The 19,369-nt window shown below is 35.8% G+C and overlaps 1 protein-coding gene across 4 annotated transcripts in view; it reads right to left on the bottom strand.

Annotated features, from left to right (window-relative positions):
• Positions 1 to 880: 880 nt before the first annotated feature.
• Positions 881 to 19,369, bottom strand: part of LOC121725403 (protein tramtrack, beta isoform-like) — a 554,986-nt gene continuing 536,497 nt past the window's right edge. The window contains exon 5 of one of the 4 annotated variants that reach the window (XM_042112344.1): positions 881 to 1,161. In XM_042112344.1, the coding sequence (XP_041968278.1) occupies positions 896 to 1,161 (266 nt within the window). In that variant the 3' untranslated portion in view covers positions 881 to 895. Of the gene's footprint in view, positions 1,162 to 5,729; positions 6,011 to 7,881; positions 8,175 to 13,005; positions 13,300 to 19,369 lie in introns of those variants that run through there. The other 3 variants (XM_042112345.1, XM_042112340.1, XM_042112347.1) reach the window with 3 other exon arrangements.

The raw sequence follows: 19,369 nt of genomic DNA, 5'->3' as shown, positions 1-19,369 counted from the left end.
TAGGGTAATAGGGGAGGTTAGGGATGGGAAGGGAAGGGAATAGGGGAGGGTAGGAAAGGGATTAGGGTAGGGGATTGGGCCTCCGGTAAACTCACTCACTCGGCGAAACACAGCGCAAGCGCTGTTTCACTCCGGTTTTCTGTGAGAACGTGGTATTTCTCCGGTCGAGCCGGCCCATTCGTGCCGAAGCATGGCTCTCCCACGTATTTAATTTTGTCCCACCGTCCATCCACCCTTAATGATTCTTATGGATGTAAACTGAATTGTATATTTTAAGGATGTCTCAATAAAGGCTTAATTTTTGGCATTATTTTGTGTTTGGAAACTGTTGAGATCTTTAGCGTTCTTAGTTATTAGCCATAACTGGCTTACTGGTAGTTTCCCAATATATGTTCAACTTGGCTCCTCGGCATTATGTCTTCGTGGTTATGGTCGCACATCATGTATAATATTATCTTGTCACATTTTGTAGTGACGATCCTCGCTGGACATCCTCGGGAGGACTGTCTGGTGCACCGCCATAGTTTTTTATCCACGCCATCGTGTGTCAAGTAAAATCTGTTGTTCCCATACAACATTCCTATCTTACCGCGTTGCATGTGGATATACACTGGACCTTCAATGTGTAATTTAATTAGTATAGGGTAAGAACAAAACCAAAAAGTAAATTAAAAATATGAAAACAGTATTTTATTCAATGCAATTATTTTATTGGTAGGTAAGTACTACAAACATTTTGTTTTGAAGATCTACTTTAGCCTTTATAGTGCCTTGTCACGGGTTGTAAGTTATTATAACTTTATAAGACATAATATGAAATATTATCCAAGCTAGAGATGTAACATTTAAATAATAAATGATTTTTATGGGATTTGGGATACAGGGGGATTTGCATTTAAATTTTAATAAATACGATTTTTTGTGATTTTAATTTACATGCCTTTTTTATTTCGCTCCCCCACATTGCGTCCGCATGGTTGTGTTCGATGAACATGGACTCTATCTTGTCGTCAATTGTGACGATTTTCGCTGGACATTTTCGAGAGGACTGTTTGATGCACCGCCAAATTTTCCTCTGAAGGCCGTCGTGCGCCATACTAAATCTATTGTTCTTAAAAAAAATTGCCCTCTTACCGCGCTGAGTCGTTATGTATACTGGACCTTGAATATATAAATTTATTGTGTAAATAATATTTCTATAGGACTTGCAAATTAAAATATTTAATACTAGATACTGCTATCTTATTATCGGCGAATTAAGGTATACAACTATCATTTAAAATGTTGTCTATGAAATTCCATAGAATTTAATAAAATCATTCATTATGATTTTATTGCTGCGTTTACTAAGCGCTCTTACAGACGAACGGCACGTGTCGGCGGCACGCGTCGGCGGCAGTCGACGGCAGTCGACGGCAGCCGTCACGCAAGCTATATATCCTCCTATTATATATATCTGATAGTGAAACAAAATTATTAAGTAAATAAAGTTCACACAGAGTATAATCAATTTATCATAGCATTTACTTAAGTCTTAACCGTTTGTTTGGGAAACATTAATATTAAAATAGAGCTCGACAAGGCTTTAAATGAATGTGGCGAAAAAAGGAACTAACGCTGCCATCATCATACAAAAACGCTATTTTTGACAGTTCTCCTATACCAGCAGCGCCCCCGCCCACTTTCATTTAAAGCATTATCGCACTTTAAGAATATGTCATAAGTCATAATTCATAGCACGTGATTCACCAACAGTTACATCATATTATTAAGTATACTAGCTGGTGCCCGCGACTTCGTCCGCGTCAGCATAGTAGATCACGTCGCAAGTATTATTTTTCAAAAATATTCAATGTACAGGATTGACTTTCCTACGATTTTATTATATGTATAGATGACTTAGTTTGTTCCTAAAAAGGAGAAATAAGACGCAATACAAACGGCCACGACACCAATTAGTTGTAAGTAACAGATCCTTGGTGGGGGGAGGGGTTTTGGGGGGCGCAGCCCCCCCAAATCAAATTACACTCGAAAACCGCATGTTTAGTGTAGTTTTCAACTTTGTTATAGAAATAACAAAACGATGTCACGTAGTTACGTGACATCGTTTTGTTTAGAGGAAAATTTTAAGGATAAAAGAGAGATAAAAGCTCATAGCAAGGCAAGGAGTGGTGATAGATACAAAGTGTAAATGATAAATTTGTGGGAAATTTTATGAGCTTTCATTGTGTACGGCACTTTTTTTCTCTACAACGCACCGTTTTAGCGATATCGTTATAATATATAGCCTATGTGTTGACCCGACCTCTAAGTAATATCCGTGCAAAATTTGAAGTAAATCCATCCAGTACTTTCTGAGATTATCTCGGACATACATACAGACAAACAGAAAAAAATATAAAAACTATATTTTTGGCTTCCATATCGATTGTAGATCACGTCGCAAGTATTATTTTTCAAAAATATTCAATGTATAGAATTGACTTTTCTACGATTTTATTATATTAAGTATATGTATCTAAGATTAAATAAACTTGCGTTTGTCGCTTAGAAATAAAATTCAACAATATAATAATAATCTTTATTAATAATAAGTTATCACAAAGATTTGTTTTGAAGATCTTTTTAAACCTTTATATTGCCTACAGACAGACAGATCTTAGCGTGTTAATAGCCTTTCTCGATAAATGGGTTATCTAACACTGAAATAATTGTTTAAATCTGACCAGTAGTTGCAGAGATTAGCGCGTGCTGAATACAAACAAACAAACAAACAAACTCTTACGCTTTATAATATTATAAAAGTAGAATTTAATTTACATATGCGTTTGTTATTTTACTCGCCCACATTGTGTCTGCATGGTTGTGTTCGATGAACATGGACTCTATCTTGTCGTCAATTGTGACGATTTTCGCTGGGCATTTTCGAGAGCACCGTTTGATGCACCGCCAAATTTTCCTCTGAATGCCGTCATGCGCCAGACTAAATCTGTTGTTCTTAAAAAAGATTGCCCTCTTACCGCGCTGAGTCGCGCTCGTTATGTATACTGGACCTGTAATATTTATTTTTTTGTGTAAATATTTCTGTAGGATTAGATACTGCTATCTTGCAATTGGCGAAAAAAGGTATAAAACTAACTAACTAACCATTTAAAATGTTGTCTACGAAATTCAACAGAGTTCAATAAAATCACTCATTATGATTTGATGGAATTCTATGGAAAACATTCAATTGGATATAAAAACAAAACCAAAAAGTAAATAAAAATATGAAAACAATATTTTTTATAATGCAATATTTTATTGGTATTACTACAAACATTTTGTTTTGAAAATCTACTTCAGCCTATATAGAGGCTTGCCACGTATTATAAGTCATGAAATATTACCCATCCTTGTTAATATTTAAATAATAATTAATATGAAAGCGTAGATATTTGTCACGCTTTCACGTAAATAATACTTGATATTAATTCATATTAATAGAATACCTAGCATAGCGATAAGTTTCTATACTAACAATTTTATGGATGTGAGTTATCAGAATGAAACATATTTTATTTTATTTAGTTAGTAGCCATAACTGGCTTACTCGTAGTTTCCCAGTCTTTGTTTAACTTTGCCCCTCGACGCTCGATCTTCGTGGTTATGGTCGCACATCTTGTATAATATTATCTTGTCACATTTTGTAGTGACGATCTTCGCTGGACATCCTCGGGAGGACTGTCTGGTGCACCGCCATAGTTTTTTATCCACGCCATCGTGTGTCAAGTAAAATCTGTTGTTCCCATACAACATTCCTTTCTTACCGCGATGCATGTGGATGTACACTGGACCTTAAATGTGTAATTTAATTAGTACGGGGTTAGAACAAAACCAAAAAGTAAATTAAATATATGAAAACAATATTTTTTTCAATGCAATAATTTATTGGTAAGTATTACAAACATTTTCTTTTGAAGATCTACTTTAGCCTTTATAGTGCCTTGTCACGACTCACGGGTTATAAGTTATAACTTATAACTTATAAGATATAATATAAAAAAATATATTACCCAACCTAGAGATGTAACATTTAAATAATAAAATGATTTATTTTGTCTGAGATTTGCATTTAAATTTTTACAAATACGATATTTTGCGATTTTAATTTACATGCGTTCTTTATTGCGCACATTATATCTGCATGGTTGTGTTCGATGTACATGGACTCTATCTTGTCGTCAATTGTGACGATTTTCGCTGGGCATTTTCGGCGGCACCGTTTGATGCACCGCCAAGTTTTCCTCTCAATGCCGTCATGCGCCAGACTAAATTTGTTGTTCTTAAAAACAATTGCCCTCTTACCGCGCTGAGTCGTTATGTATACTAGACCTGTAATATTTAATTTTTTGTGTAAATATTTCTGTAGGACTCGCATCTATCTACATATATAATTGGAATCTCGGAATCGGCTCCAACGATTTTCATGAAATTTAGTATATAGGGGGTTTCAGGGGCGATAAATCGATCTAGCTAGGAATCATTTTTAGAAAATGTAATTTTATTCGTGTTTCATCGAATACCGAGCAAAGCTCGGTCAAATAGCTAGTTATAATTAATATGAAAACGTGGATGTTTGTTACGCTTCCCCGCAAATACTACTTGATATTTATTGATATTAATAGAATACTAGCATAGCAATAAGTTTATATACTATTTTATGGTTCTGAGTTATCTGAATTAAACATATTTTATTTTATTTAGTTAGTAGTCATAACTGGCTTACTCCTAGCTTCCCAATATTTGTTTAACTTTGCACCTCGACATAATGTCTTCGTGGTTATGGTCGCACATCTTGTATAATATTATCTTGTCACATTTTGTAGTTACGATCTTCGCTGGACATTTTTGGGAGGGCTGTCTGGTGCATCGCCATAATTTTTTATCCACGCCATCGTGTGTCAAGTAAAATCTGTTGTTCCCATACAACATTCCTTTCTTACCGCGTTGCATGTGGATAAACACTGGCCCTTAAATGTGTAATTTAATTAGTATGGGGTTAGAACAAAACCAAAAAGTTAAGGCGACGTCTTGATGATTTTGCTGTAGCGATATCGATTTTTCTCAGCAATGACTAAAGCTAGGAAATTAAAGTTCATTGTCAGTATTCATCATGTCTTTGTCTTTGAATTACCCATAGCATAACACGATTGGTCAACTTTTATAACACAGAATATTCAATCAAAAAGACCTCTGTAAAAAAAGGGATTCATATTTTGCCAACAGAGGAGAGTGATGTAAGCTTCCAAAATTTGTACATAAATTGGTTTAAGCATACACTTTAATTTGCCCATAGCTGAAATGTATTTATGGTTTTTAAATTACGCGACAAAAACCATTTTGTCGCTTACGCCCTTTCCAATTTTTGCTGTTCCATTGCTTATTTTCTATGAGAAGCCGGGCCGGCCTCTCATACAAAACAAGCAATCTAAAACATATCCAACACGGTTTTTTACATTAACGCGGCGTTACCTGAATTAAAAATATGAAAACAGTATTTTTTCTAATGCAATATTTTATTGGTACGTACAATGAAATATAATATCATAAGGTACGTACTACAAAACATTCTACTTTAGCCTTATGTAGGTTATAACTTATAAGTTATAACAGCTTATTAGACATAATATGAAATATGACACAAGCGAGTGTAAATAATGAATGATTTTATGGGATTTGGGATACAGGTTGATTTGCATATTTTAAATTTTAACAAATACGATATTTTCTGATTTTAATTTACAAGCGTTTGTCATTTTGCTCGCCCACATTGTGTCCGCATGGTTGTGTTCGATGTACATGGACTCTATCTTGTCGTCAATTGTGACGATTTTCGCTGGGCATTTTCGAGAGGACCGTTTGATGCACCGCCAAATTTTCTTCTGAATACCGTCGTGCGCCATACTAAATCTGTTGTTCTTAAAAACAATTGCCCTCTTACCGCGCTGAGTCGTTATGTATACTAGACCTGTAATATTATTTTTTTTGTGTTAATATATCTGTTGGACTTGCAAAATAAAATATTTAATTACTAGATACTGCTATCTTACAATCGGCGAATAAAGGTATAAAAGAAACACTTAAAATGTTGTCTACGAAATTCAATAGAGTTCAATAAAATAATTCATTATGATAATATTGAATTCTATGGAATATCGTAGACAACATTCAATTGAATATACGCTGGACCTGCAATGTGTTATTTAATTAGTATGGGATAAAAACAAAACAAAAAATTAAATAAACATATGAAAACAGTATTTTTTACAATGCAATATTTTATTGGTGCTACAAATATTTTGTTTTGAAGATCTACCTTTAGCGTATACAGTGTGTAACAAAAATAAGTGATAATATTTTAGGGTGTGTATGTGTTCCTTGTAGAGAGTTTACTGTAAAAGTAGCAGCGCTGAAAGACGAAACATTTTTTTAGCAAGGGCCCGAGCGTCACGAGTTTTCCCATACAAAAGTGAAAAAAAATTTTGCTCTTTTGTATGGGAACGCAGGCAACAGCTAGTACGAATAGATGTTACATTTAAATAATGAATTTGTCTGAGATTTGCATTTAAATTTTTACAAATACGATATTTTGCGATTTTAATTTACATGCGTTCTTTATTGCGCACATTATATCTGCATGGTTGTGTTCGATGTACATGGACTCTATCTCGTCGTCAATTGTGACGATTTTCGCTGGGCATTTTCGGCGGCACCGTTTGATGCACCGCCAAGTTTTCCTCTCAATGCCGTCATGCGCCAGACTAAATTTGTTGTTCTTAAAAACAATTGCCCTCTTACCGCTCTGAGTCGTTATGTATACTAGACCTGTAATATAAAATTTTTTGTGTTAATATTTCTGTAAGACATGCGAAATAAAATGCATATTATTTAAAACTAGATACTGCTATCTTGCAATCGGCGGCGAAAAGGTATAAAACTAATATTAAAATGTTGTCTACGAAATGTAGAGTTCAATAAAATCATTCATTATGATTTGATTGAATTCAATGGAATTTCACAGACAACATTCAATTGGATATACACTGGACTTTCAATATGTAATTCAAGAAGTATGGGATAAAAAAACTAAAAAAAATCAATAAAAAATATGAAAACAGTATTTTTTCAATGCAATATTTTATTGGTGCTACAAACATTTTGTTTTGAAGATCTACTTTAGCCTATAATATAGCGCCTTGCCAGTAATATATATAACGGCGTGCGCGATTAATTTGTCTATTGGCAACTTATTTTGAGATAAGTTTCATAATGTATGTTATCTGTTGGAGCGGCCAGTACCGGATGGGGTTTTGAGTGACGCTGTCTATCTGACGATGGACATTTTGATAGGTGACAACTGTCATCTGACAAATGCCCAGGTTTAAGAATGTCGGGAAGTACGGTGGATGCTCCCAAACCCATCGGCTCCAAATCTGACGATATCTGGTTAATCACAGCTATATTTCAGCACCTAATGTACGCCCACAATCATGGAGGAGAGGAGATTTGCATTTAAATTTCGGTATTTATTTCAAGTATATCTAATGAAAAAGTACCGTCAATCTAATGTTTTGTCATAAGTATGTATTAATTAGGTACAGAGATAATATATTATGTACTATCAGAGAAGTTGATTCCTATGCAAATCGGGGACCTAAGTAGTTTGGTTGCGTTACGTCAAACCCAGCTGACAGATCACAATTAACATTGAATTGATATATTCGACCAAATAACGTCGGTCTGTCAATTGCATAGGAATCAACATCCTCGATGGTACATAAGATAATATGACCAAAGTTATTGAACCGTCAAAAAATTGATCCATATATAGATGGTAACTGCATTATATGCCTATTAATCAATTTGTCTAATTTTCAGTGTTTTAGCGGGAATTCTCAATGGGGTCCGACAATTATCTCCATTTTTCACTATTATGTCTGCATGGTTGTGGTCTGTGAACTCAAAGATTATGTTCCCATCAAGTGTGACTATCTTCGCTGGGCATTTTTTTTCATAAGAATTTCTCATGCATCGCCATATGCTCTTGTTTTTGCAATTGTTTGTGAGGTAAAATCTGTTGTGTTTATATTCTATTGCTCTTCTACCGCGCTGCGTGGTTATATATACTGGACCTAAAACATCAAATTAACATATTTAAGGGAGTTGCACAAAATAATCAAATATTTGTTAATCATTTGACTGATTAGATTTTTTAATACGGGCAACTGGCACACCACACATTCCCATCACAGCAAAATCCCTAGTGTGTCATTAGGATAACAGTTGTCAAAAGGTCAACTGTTATCCTAATGACACACTGTTGCTTGTCTAATTTGAAATGACGTGCCCGGTTCATCACAATTTTTCATCATTTATCAACTAGTGAAGTGGTGGGCCACCACGTCACTAGTTGATAAAATATGATGAAAAATTTTGTACTGTGAATACGAGGGAGGAGCGAGTCATTTTAAATTTAAAGCTACAACTCACCGGGACGCCATCGCGACGTCGCCGTGCCGACGCCAGTGACGTTATCATGTCAACGTCCAAGCAACGTCTAGCGTCTCTACGTCGCCGCAAAGCGCTGTTTTTCTTAAAGTTAAGTTTAAAAACAGCGCTTTGCGGCGACGTAGAGGTGACATGGTAACGTCACTGGCTACGTCGCGATGGCGTCCTGGTGAGTTATGGGCTATGGGACTAAGAAAAGCTCTCCTTGATAAATCAACAACATACTCAATGGAATAAAACTGAAAATTTAATTATTATGTGAATTTCTATGTTTTATCAACAAATTATGATTACTGAAACGTAAAACGTATCTAATCAGCAATCACTTCCCAATTGATGTAAAGACAGGATTAACAATGAGTTTTTTCAATTTAATAATATAATATTACATGAAATCAGAAAAAATATTAACGGGTAGATGTTGCGACCCTCAATATATTTTGGAGAGCGCGGTCAACAGTTAAAGGGTTATATTCATCGGGTCTACGAGCTTATTTTTAATTCAATCGTATACCGGAAAACGCATAATATTCAAAAGGATTGTTGACTGGCTGGTTTTTATAGCATACGCAACAATCTTGAATCATAATAATATACGTTATTTGTTTATGACAATTTTAAGCACATTTATAATTATAATTTTGGGTCACCCTCCAAAAATAAAAAATAAAATTTTAAAAATGTAGAAAATGTTTATTAAACTATATTTTGGTCAATTTTAACATTGTATAAAAATTAAAGAAACAATAACCCAACAATTCATAATAAAACTAAATTAAATAATTTTATTTGTTAGTCAACTAGGTACGATAATACGATAATAGGTATTTTGCGGATTCTTTCGCCGTGAAGGCCACTTACTTGTGGAATGATCTGCCACTAGAGATTCGCGAGTCGCAGTCACTAGCTTCTTTTAAATCAAAGCTACATATCCATCTGAGGAGTAAGGTCTCTTGCCGGTAATTGCTGATATTAACTGTTTGTTTAATTTTATAATGGGTATAAATGTCTTTATTTATTTAGAATATTATATAATAAGTAAGTATGTATTACAAGTAGAATGTAAGTCTATGAAATATATTTATTTTAACAATCATTACATTACTTATAGCGTTTTTGCTCAGTTTGATATCCAATTGTAAACTATATTTATTTAATATTCTTGTCATTTTTATTTTATTATTATTTATTTTTTATTAATTTAGCTGACGTATTCTTTACCCCGCATACCTACTACTTTTAGTTTAAATTTTCCTCTCTCGTAGGGTTGCCTGGAAGAGATCGCTCATAGCGATAAGGCCGCCCTTGCACACATTTATGTTTTTTGTTATGTTTAGTTTTAGAAACATTATTGTATTATTTAGTTAATGTGAGCAATAAAGAATCTATCTATCTATCTATCTACGATAACAGTAAAAAGTGAGTTGGCCCAGCTGCAGCGCCCAAACAGATAATATTAGTCTACCATCAGGTTTTTGTGCTGCTCATTTTCCTCATTATACATGGGGCACACTAAAAGTTTTGCACTTATAGCTAATCGGAACTATTTGAGTTTTGAATGTTATATTTTTTTAAATCTTGCAACCTTCCTAGCAACATAAAAAAAATTGGCGGGAAATCATTTGTCAATTATTTATTATCACGCATCAAAGTTCTACGTACGCAACGAAATTGGATTAAGGTCGAAAAGATTTAAGAGCGATGATTTTTTTATGATTTTAAAAGTTCTCTCTCTCCGCAAGACTATGCTGCTTGTCTTCAAAATGCTTTTGGGAAGTAAGTACCTTGTTTGAGCACCGTGAGGAGATGGTATACTGAATTTGAGAGAGGTCCAGTTTCTTTACATGACGAATTTCGTGAAGGGCGGCCTTCAACTGCCGTCAACGAAATTAATGTGGCTACTGTTAAGCGGCTAATTGAAGAAAACCCGTAGATTACCTATGATACAATTTGAGGACTATTGGGGATTGGTATGAGCCAAATAAAAAAAAATTACACGAAGAATTGTGACTTCGGAGACTTTGTTGTCGTTGGACCCCTCATGAACTGACAGCGGAGCAGAAGCGGGCTCGCGTGGAATGGTGTTCACTGATGCTACTGAAGCACGCCCACGGACATTCTAATGCTGTTTATGACATTCCACGTTTCGTCTCCTGTGACAATTCACAGGAGACGAAACGTGGATTTGTTGTCTTGAACCCGAAAAAGAACAGAAATCTTGTGAGTAGGTGTTTGAAAATGAGAACAAGCCAACAAAAGTGAGGCAGGCGAGAAACGTTGGTAAGAAAATGATCGCGTTTTTTTTCTGACCTACGGATCCCATCTGTACAATTCCACTTGGAGATCAAAAGAGTGTTAATGCTGAGTGGTATTCTACCATTTGTTTACCCAGGATATTAGAAAAGGTTAGCGAAAGACGACCAAAAAGCCGCATTCTCCTACATCACGACAACGCCTCTTCACACACGGCCAACAAAAAAAAGTCATTTTTAGGTTCCGAAAAATCACAACTCGTCACCCATCCTGCACATAGCTCCGACCTAGTAACCTGTGATTTCTGTATTTTTTCCCAAAATTAAAGATTTAATGAGAGGTTTCACTTTAACCAACTTCGAAGAGTCAGTGATAGCGTTCAATCAGCACGTAGAAAACATGCCTTCAGATCTGTGGTCCTCCTGTTTTAAAAAAAGGGTTGGATCGCATAAAGAAATGTTTAGAATGTAAAACAGAGTATTTTGAAAAGCAATAAACAAAATATTTTGATTAAAACAAGTCGTTTTTTTAAGTTACGCAAAACTTTCTGTGTGACCTACGTATTAAACAGTAAAATGTCAATACTCAGTAATTGCAGATACGTAAAGAGTTAAAAAACCTGTATTTTTGAATATGTGATGTTGCCCAGCAGCAGATGCAGTTCGTTTATTCTACGGAAAATTTCATGATAAAAAATACTCAATAACTGATACTTTAATCATTTCATACAAAAAATTCTCAAAATTGATTCAGCTGCTGACATGTAGAGATAGCAGACAGACATACACTATTACATATTATTATAATATACCGCACCCGTTTTGTGCATCCCCGTGTGCCCCAAGCCTGCGGTTGGTCTAACTAGCAGGGTGATGAGTTGATTACGTATATTTCAACAGATAAGCAACAGGTATTTGTACATCTTTTTAACGGGCTTTGGCCCACCTTACATTTCCACCACTGTATCTCCTGTGTCGCCAGGATCGACAGCGGTATCCAACAACGAAAACCCTTTGATATGATCTCAGGGAGCCCGAGGGATATGCTAAAGCGGTCTTGGGACCTGCAACGAAATTAATCAGAAGAAAATAGTAGGAGTAGGAAGAATTCCAGAAAACAGGTATTTGACAGCAGATATTGTATATCTGCTATCTTTAAAAATGTTGTATACGAAAGAGAGCAGATACTGTGCAATATATTCTGTCGTCAAACGCCGGTCGGTTGAATAGCAATCACAGCATACGTTTTGATTTCAGCCGGTGATAAAGGTGAGGAGGATTTTAGGGTAATCCGCCAATGTATTCAATGATATATTAAGAGCCACGCTCTTAACCACTGGAACGCCTCCGTGGTCCAGTGGTTAAGAGCGTGGCTCTTGACTCGGAGGTCGTGGGTTCGATTCCCGCGTTTTAAATTATGTTACTGCCAAGTTTGGTTAGGAGAATGCAGGCTGATCACCTGATTGTCTGACAAGTAAGATGATCCATGCGTCAGATGGGCATGTAAAAAGTCGGTCCTGCGCTTGATCTCTCACCAGTCGTGTCGGTGTTCCGTCTCACTGGGTTATGAGAGTAAAGGAATAGAGAGTTCTCTTGTGTACTGCGCACACACTTGGGCACTATAAAATTACTCCTGCGTACCTGGCCTAGTTTCAATGAAACCGGCCACCGTCACCGAAACCGGTGTGGGGGGTATTATATTATTATTCAATGATTATGTGGTTTAACATATACAACGGAGTTATGGATCATCAGTGTCATGGATTTGCAGCCTCTAGAGTGTTTAACACATCGCCACCAGGATTTGGTCCCACTTCGTCTTCGAAAACCGTACCTTCTGCCATCCAGGACCAGCATCCGCCCTCGCAGTGTATCCTGAATGTAGTAGTCTTGCCGATGAATAAGTAAAATATCTGAAAATATAACCACTACTTGAACCATTTTATTTACAATTTTCGAAATTTGAAAAGCATATTTTCATATTTAATACCATAGCGGATAGCCATTATTGCTAGGTACCATGATTGTGGCTACTTGGGGAATATGGAAAGGCTACTTTTTATTTTCAAAAAAAGTAAAAATTTTGCAATAATTTTGGGGCCAAATCGTCTATCTTGTCTTTGCGGGGCTTAAAAAATGACGTTTTTACGCGGACGTAAAAACGTCATTTGCGGACCGTGCAGGTCAGCAGTAACAAAATTACTAACAATTTCAACATTTATTACATATTTACACTATTGTAAGCGATCTTTGCTGTCTAACAGTTGGAGGAAGTCGAAGTCGGTTTGTCTCGCGTTTAAAGGAGGGTGGGTATGTTTGTTCTGCTTGTCGACCATCATGCAACCGATGGTGACGACGATGGCGTGGCACTGGTTGTGGCGGCTTTCCGTGCACAACCACTTCACCCTGGAGGAGCAGACGGAGTGCCTGGTGTACCAGTAGCCCCGCAGCTTCATGATCCTGGCCCCGATTTTGGACGTAAAGAACAGGGGTCGATCTGAAAGAGACGGCATGTTAGATGTCTCTTTTTGACAATTATGCTTATGCTCTCTACAGAAATTAATTAGCTTAGTTTACCAGTACTTTAAAAATTGTATCTTGATTATGTTGACGAATGATTCAGACAAACATTTTTGTCTATTTATGTAAATGTACCTGTACCGACGCGGTAAAATTTTAATTTCCCACCCCGTGGGTGGGATTTTAGGTAGGGGGAAATTAAAATTTTATCGGTTTACGCTTTCGGGGTAGGGAATATTATGTTTATTACATTAACAATTATTATTAAAACTCTACATAGTATGCTTATTTAGGCAGTTAGAGCTTGTTCAATTCGAAATGACGCGCCCTATGACTACGCGTTAATGTCGTAAATGTAAATGGGAAATTTTATACTGTAGATACGACAGAGAGGAGCGTCAATTTATGTTGGGAAAGCTCTACTACATCCTGGTCAATTTCTGCATTGTAGATATTATCTTCTTGTTGCGGTTCCAGCATCGAAGTTACCTGAAAAAACAACAGTGGAGGCTACATAAAATGATAGTCAGAAACACATGCAAATTATAACAACCATGGTGCCATTTTACAATAATTGTGTAACATTTTACCAATATTGCAACACAAACTTATAATAGTTTGCAAAAAATAATAAAAACCTTTGCTACATCCCTGCTGAAATATAATATGTACATTATTTTAACAATTTAAACATTGTTAAAATAATGTACATATTATAGCCATAAAGTGGCATTTTGTTTGAATTTTTGTCCGTCGCAGTCGCGTGCCGCGTGGATCGGAAAGCAACCTTAACGTTTAAGTAATGTAGTTTAAATACTGATTATTAACAGAATTTAAAGGTTTTTATTATTTTGATTTATTGATATTTCCGTTGGTACTTAGTTATTGAAACTTAAAGTATTTTTAACCAAAAATAAGTTATTACAATATTTACATACCACTTAAAAATAAAGTTCTACTTAAATTAAATAATAGATCATCATCATTATATCTACTCGCCATATTAAAAATACATCGTTCCTAAGAGATCCGTCGACAATACTTAAATTGAAGTATTTTTTTTTCAAACTTATCTAATAAATGCATTTGAAAATATCCTTTTTCATGGATCTTTGTGACATTTGCTTAAAGGCTGTCACAGACAGAGCAGGTAATGTATATTAATGTACATTACATCCCGGGATGTATATCTTTACATTATAGTAGCTGATATATATAGATTAATGTATCACACACACAACAGGTAATGTAATGTATCTTTCCCTACATTTCAATGCTAAATGCCCCGCTTGACGCACATTTCAGCTGCTAAAGTGTTATACAGGCTGTTCTTATTTTTAATGTTGTAATACTATGGCCTTTCGAGTTACTTGCTATTAGATTCACTACTTATATAGTTTATCAGAAGATGATTCGGATTGTAATTTTGATGCGCGCATTGTTACATATTGTGCCAAAAACAGAACGATGTGGATTGAAGATATTTGATTGAAAATATAGGCTCTGGGGAACAGACTGCCTGCAGTATCTGCTGTGAAGTGCTGTGCTAAGGTGGCAAGTGGCAACCCTGTGTGTTCTATCTCTATCATATCTGTCTATCATACACATATACTGTCTGTGACACCCTTAAGTTTTAGGGCTCTTATATACGAGAAGTCCGATCGAATCCGGTCGTATGCGTAAGATTTTGTTTAGGTCGATCTAAACAAAATCTTACGCATACGACAATACTCAATCTACTATCTAGATTCTAGAACATTGTGGCCATAGCTTCATCTATATATGTGTAATGATGGTTGTGTGTGTTGTTGCACTTGACGACGGAGGCGCCGACGGTAAAGGCGGATGCTCTGCAGCCCTGCACGCTGCGGCCGCAGTACCACCTAGTCTTCACCCCCGAGGCTCGGTGCCGGTGGAACTTGTAACCCCCCACCACCAGGATACACGCCCCCCGGGTCGTCATCAGGAACTTGTACCCTGAAATATGTAGTGTGTTAATATTCGTTATATCGTTATGTATAGCCGACTAGAGTACTTAGTTGTAAGTTGAAGGATCAAGTGAATGCTTTGGACTCTGGGACAAGCCGTAACTTACTTTAGTGTAGGTTGGATATTACTGCACGATTGCCGATAAAAACCAGTAAAAACACATTACCCAAACTCTCTTTTTAAATTTTAATTTCAATGTTCAATTATTAGATAAATCCATACTCTTTTTAGCCGATTTACTTTTTCTCTGCTCTCAACTGAAAAGGTTGTTGCACACATATCACTATTATGTAAACAACGGTATAGAGTGTTGAGTGCAGAGTTTATGTAGTTACTATATATATGTTAGAATATGTAGTGTCAGAGCCACGACTTTCATAAGATATATTTGACAATACCAGCCAGTAACCTCGCATAGGCATAAATTTACAGGAACATAATAATTCTGATAGGACTCTTAGCAAATTTATTTTGTCCATCTTCTCAACTAAGAAGTTACAGGTCGAAAAATCTTTGGCTCATGCGTATGAGTATTATAACATTCGACGATCGTGTCGTCAACTGTGAAGACCTTGGCCTTGCAGCCTCTGTGGTGATGAGAGCTGCAAAACCATCGGGTCCTGGGACCAGCGGTGCGGTGACGAAAGAATTTGTAGTTGTCGACGTAAAGGCAGCGAGCACCTCTATCTGTTGTCATGAAGAATGCTGAAAGTACATAATGAGCATTTAATAACACTCCTTAAAAAAGCAAAAAATCAGTTAATTTCTTGTTTTATCTTATCTGTTATATAGGTATCTAATGAAGGATATCTCTTAGGCTCTGGCAAATTGTGCGAAGTTGGTTAACACCTCCATTGTCGAGTGGTTAAAAACTCGAACCTCTGACCCTTGCAACATCAGAAGAGTTAACGTGTAACTCCTCTAGGGTTACAATTTGACTTCTGGTTTAGGTTTTTTTAAAAACATAGTAGGTAATAAAAGATCAAAACAATGTTTATCTTATATCTTTAAACGAGCAATTCTTGTATATATATATAATTGGAATCTCGGAATCGGCTCCAACGATTTTCATGAAATTTAGTATATAGGGGGTTTCGGGGGCGATAAATCGATCTAGCTAGGAATTATTTATAGAAAATGTCATTTTCATCCGATACCGAGCAAAGCTCGGTCAAACAGCTAGTGTTTGTTTATATATATTAACATCAAAAATTAACCTAACCTACTAGGAAACTTTTACCGCTAAGTTCTTAAAGGTATTTAAAATGCACATTAAAATATCTCTAGAAACATTAACATTATTATACAGATTGTTTAAACTGAAAACGAATACTTCCATTACTATGAGAAGACAATTAGAAAAGAAACTGATAAGTATAAGAAAATTCAATAACTACGTTTTTCGTACAGGTGGGTACATCGGAGAAAGTATTAGGCAGACAGACATAATTTTGTGGTGGTAATTTGGACAAACCCGACCGACAGATCACGAGTAGGTACTTGTCATAAGTCATTTAAAAAAAGCGAGGGTCCACAATCGTCTTAAGGATAAATTCTGAGAAACATCTCAGAATTTGTCCTTAAGTGTTATAAGCATAAGATTAAATAGTATCTGTAACAATAAATACTATTTAATCTTATATTTATAACACTGCGATTAAACACATGTTCTAAAATTAAATAAGAAACAATAAAATGTGATGTTTCATAATATTTAACATCAGTCCTTACAACGGGTTCTGATTTTACACAATTAATTAGTAAAATTCATGATTATGAACATTGTTCACTTTGATAACTTGGTTATCGCACGTGAAGGCACAAGCTTTGCAGCCAGACTTGTGTCTGATGCACCACCACCTTGTCTTGATTCCGGAGTCAAGATGGCGCCGGAATCTGTAACCTCCCACCTCCAGGTGACGAGAACCGCGGGGCCCCATCATAAATTGTGCTTCTGGAAATAAAGTTTCATTAGTATTGCTTGGTACTACTAATATATATTCTGTGGTATTGCTTTTAAATTTCATTAACATACTAGCACATTTTCGCCCGCTTGAATTATCAATTGCTGATTGATCCCCCAATTTATACCTTTTTAGTGGATTCCTAAATCAAAACAGAATGCGTGTGCAGAATTTGAAGTTTCTAGCTGCACTGGTCCATGACGATCGAAGACGTCGTAAACTACATCCGCGAGAAGACCACCTACACCTTGAGGGTGGAGCGTCTGCACTCTCGTCACAAAGTGAATTTCAATTCCTTTGTGGTGAGAGTGCCGACTCAAGTTTTATCCATCTTCGAGGTGAAGGAGTTCTGGCCCGCCGGTGTAGTTTACCGGAGGTTCCGGGGGAGGCTCCCGAACGAAGCGCGCATCACGTCGCCGAAAGAGACTTTACGTGATAAAGTGTAGTGTGATTGTGTGTGTGAATGTGTAAATAATATACAATTAGGATAAAATTGTTCGGCGTGCATCTGTTGTCTGATTGCCATAATAGATGACGTGATGTACGCTACCTAACTTTTATACTATTTTATATTATTGTATGCTTAATAAAGAATTTGATTTGAATTGATATTATAGATATGGAATGTGTAGGTATAAGTAAATCAGCTTTGCCTTTTATCTTTTATTGACTTATTCGATTGAAAAAAGAGCGCCAGATTGTTGCAAAGTACACTAGCAGTGCTTTAAGAAAGCATAATATTATAACACAAGTTAACAATCTTTCTTATAGCATGTGCTTTCTTTTTCGGCATAAGGTACTGTGAACATCCATGCTATTGGGTTATTTTATTACGATCTCTCATCAGCTAAGCATAATCACTTTTGGTGTGGTAAAATTTAGGTTTGACGCCCCATATTGTAAAATATTACTTGAGAGACTGGCTTACTTCTTGAGTCTTATTGACGACGCGCAAAAAACCCTTAAGAGCGCATATAACCCTAACTTGACTACATACTTTAACCTAGATCTCAAAATCTGTAAGGTCTAGAAAACTGATTTTTTGATACAAGTAACTTCAGTTCATAAATATTAAATGCTCTAGACGAAAAGACGTTTACTCAAAAAATGCTCGATAGTTTCTTTTTTACAAAAAACCTTGTTTTAGACACATTTTTGCTTGGATCTTCGAAGTTTGCTGTCTTTTCTTTAACATTCTTTAATATCTAAAAAGGTATTGATAAAACCTAAATTTGCTCAAAACACTTTTTTCATAATCATTATAGTTCGTCTTTTATTCAAGTAAAACTCACTCGGCGATGATTCCGCGCCGTCCTTTTTCACCTGGCATATGAAAGACGGGCGTGAGTGTGAAGAGAGAAGGACGATGTTTGATTTTTAGAGTCAGGAGAGCTCTTAAATACTTACAATTTCTTACAAATAATGTAGGTGAAAAAATTACTTAACATACATATATACTTTTGAAAATTTATTTTAATTAGTTCAACAATGTTCCATCTAGAATATTTATACTCACAAAAAATATTGTACTTTATGCTTTCTACCTGAATCATGTGCGAATATCGGACCATGTATATGGTGATTTCGCCACGAGATGACCTTGTCGTTGATGGTTTGGACTCTGGCGTGGCAACCCTTGGTGTTGTGGGTCCCGCACAACCAGCTGGTTTTATGGGTTCTTACGTCAAATCTGTGGCGATGGAACTTGTATCCTCCGATTATCATCACCCTGGCACCTCGTGAAGTTTTCAGAAATATAACACCTAAAAGATAAAATATATAAATACTGTATATTGTACACCTACTCGTAGGTGAATACATTTTATTAGCCTTTTGAATGATGCTTAATAAAACTCAAGATTATGTTTTAATTCACGCTCTAAATCACTTACCAAATAATTAATATTTATTTCAGTCGACAAAAGCATATAATTATGTTATATTAGATCGGTAATATGTAATGACAAATCATTGTACATACGCTACACTGTAAAGTATGTACAATGATTTACATAGTGTAGAGTCTACAGTATGTAAAAAAGTCTTTAAAGGAACTAATAATATTCTGATACCACAGCGACACACAAATCAAGA

This window comes from Aricia agestis, chromosome 3, assembly GCF_905147365.1.
Source record: "Aricia agestis chromosome 3, ilAriAges1.1, whole genome shotgun sequence".
NCBI lineage: Eukaryota > Metazoa > Arthropoda > Insecta > Lepidoptera > Lycaenidae > Aricia > Aricia agestis.
Note: the sequence above shows the minus strand (reverse complement) of the source record. Positions and strands in the feature narration are given on the sequence as shown.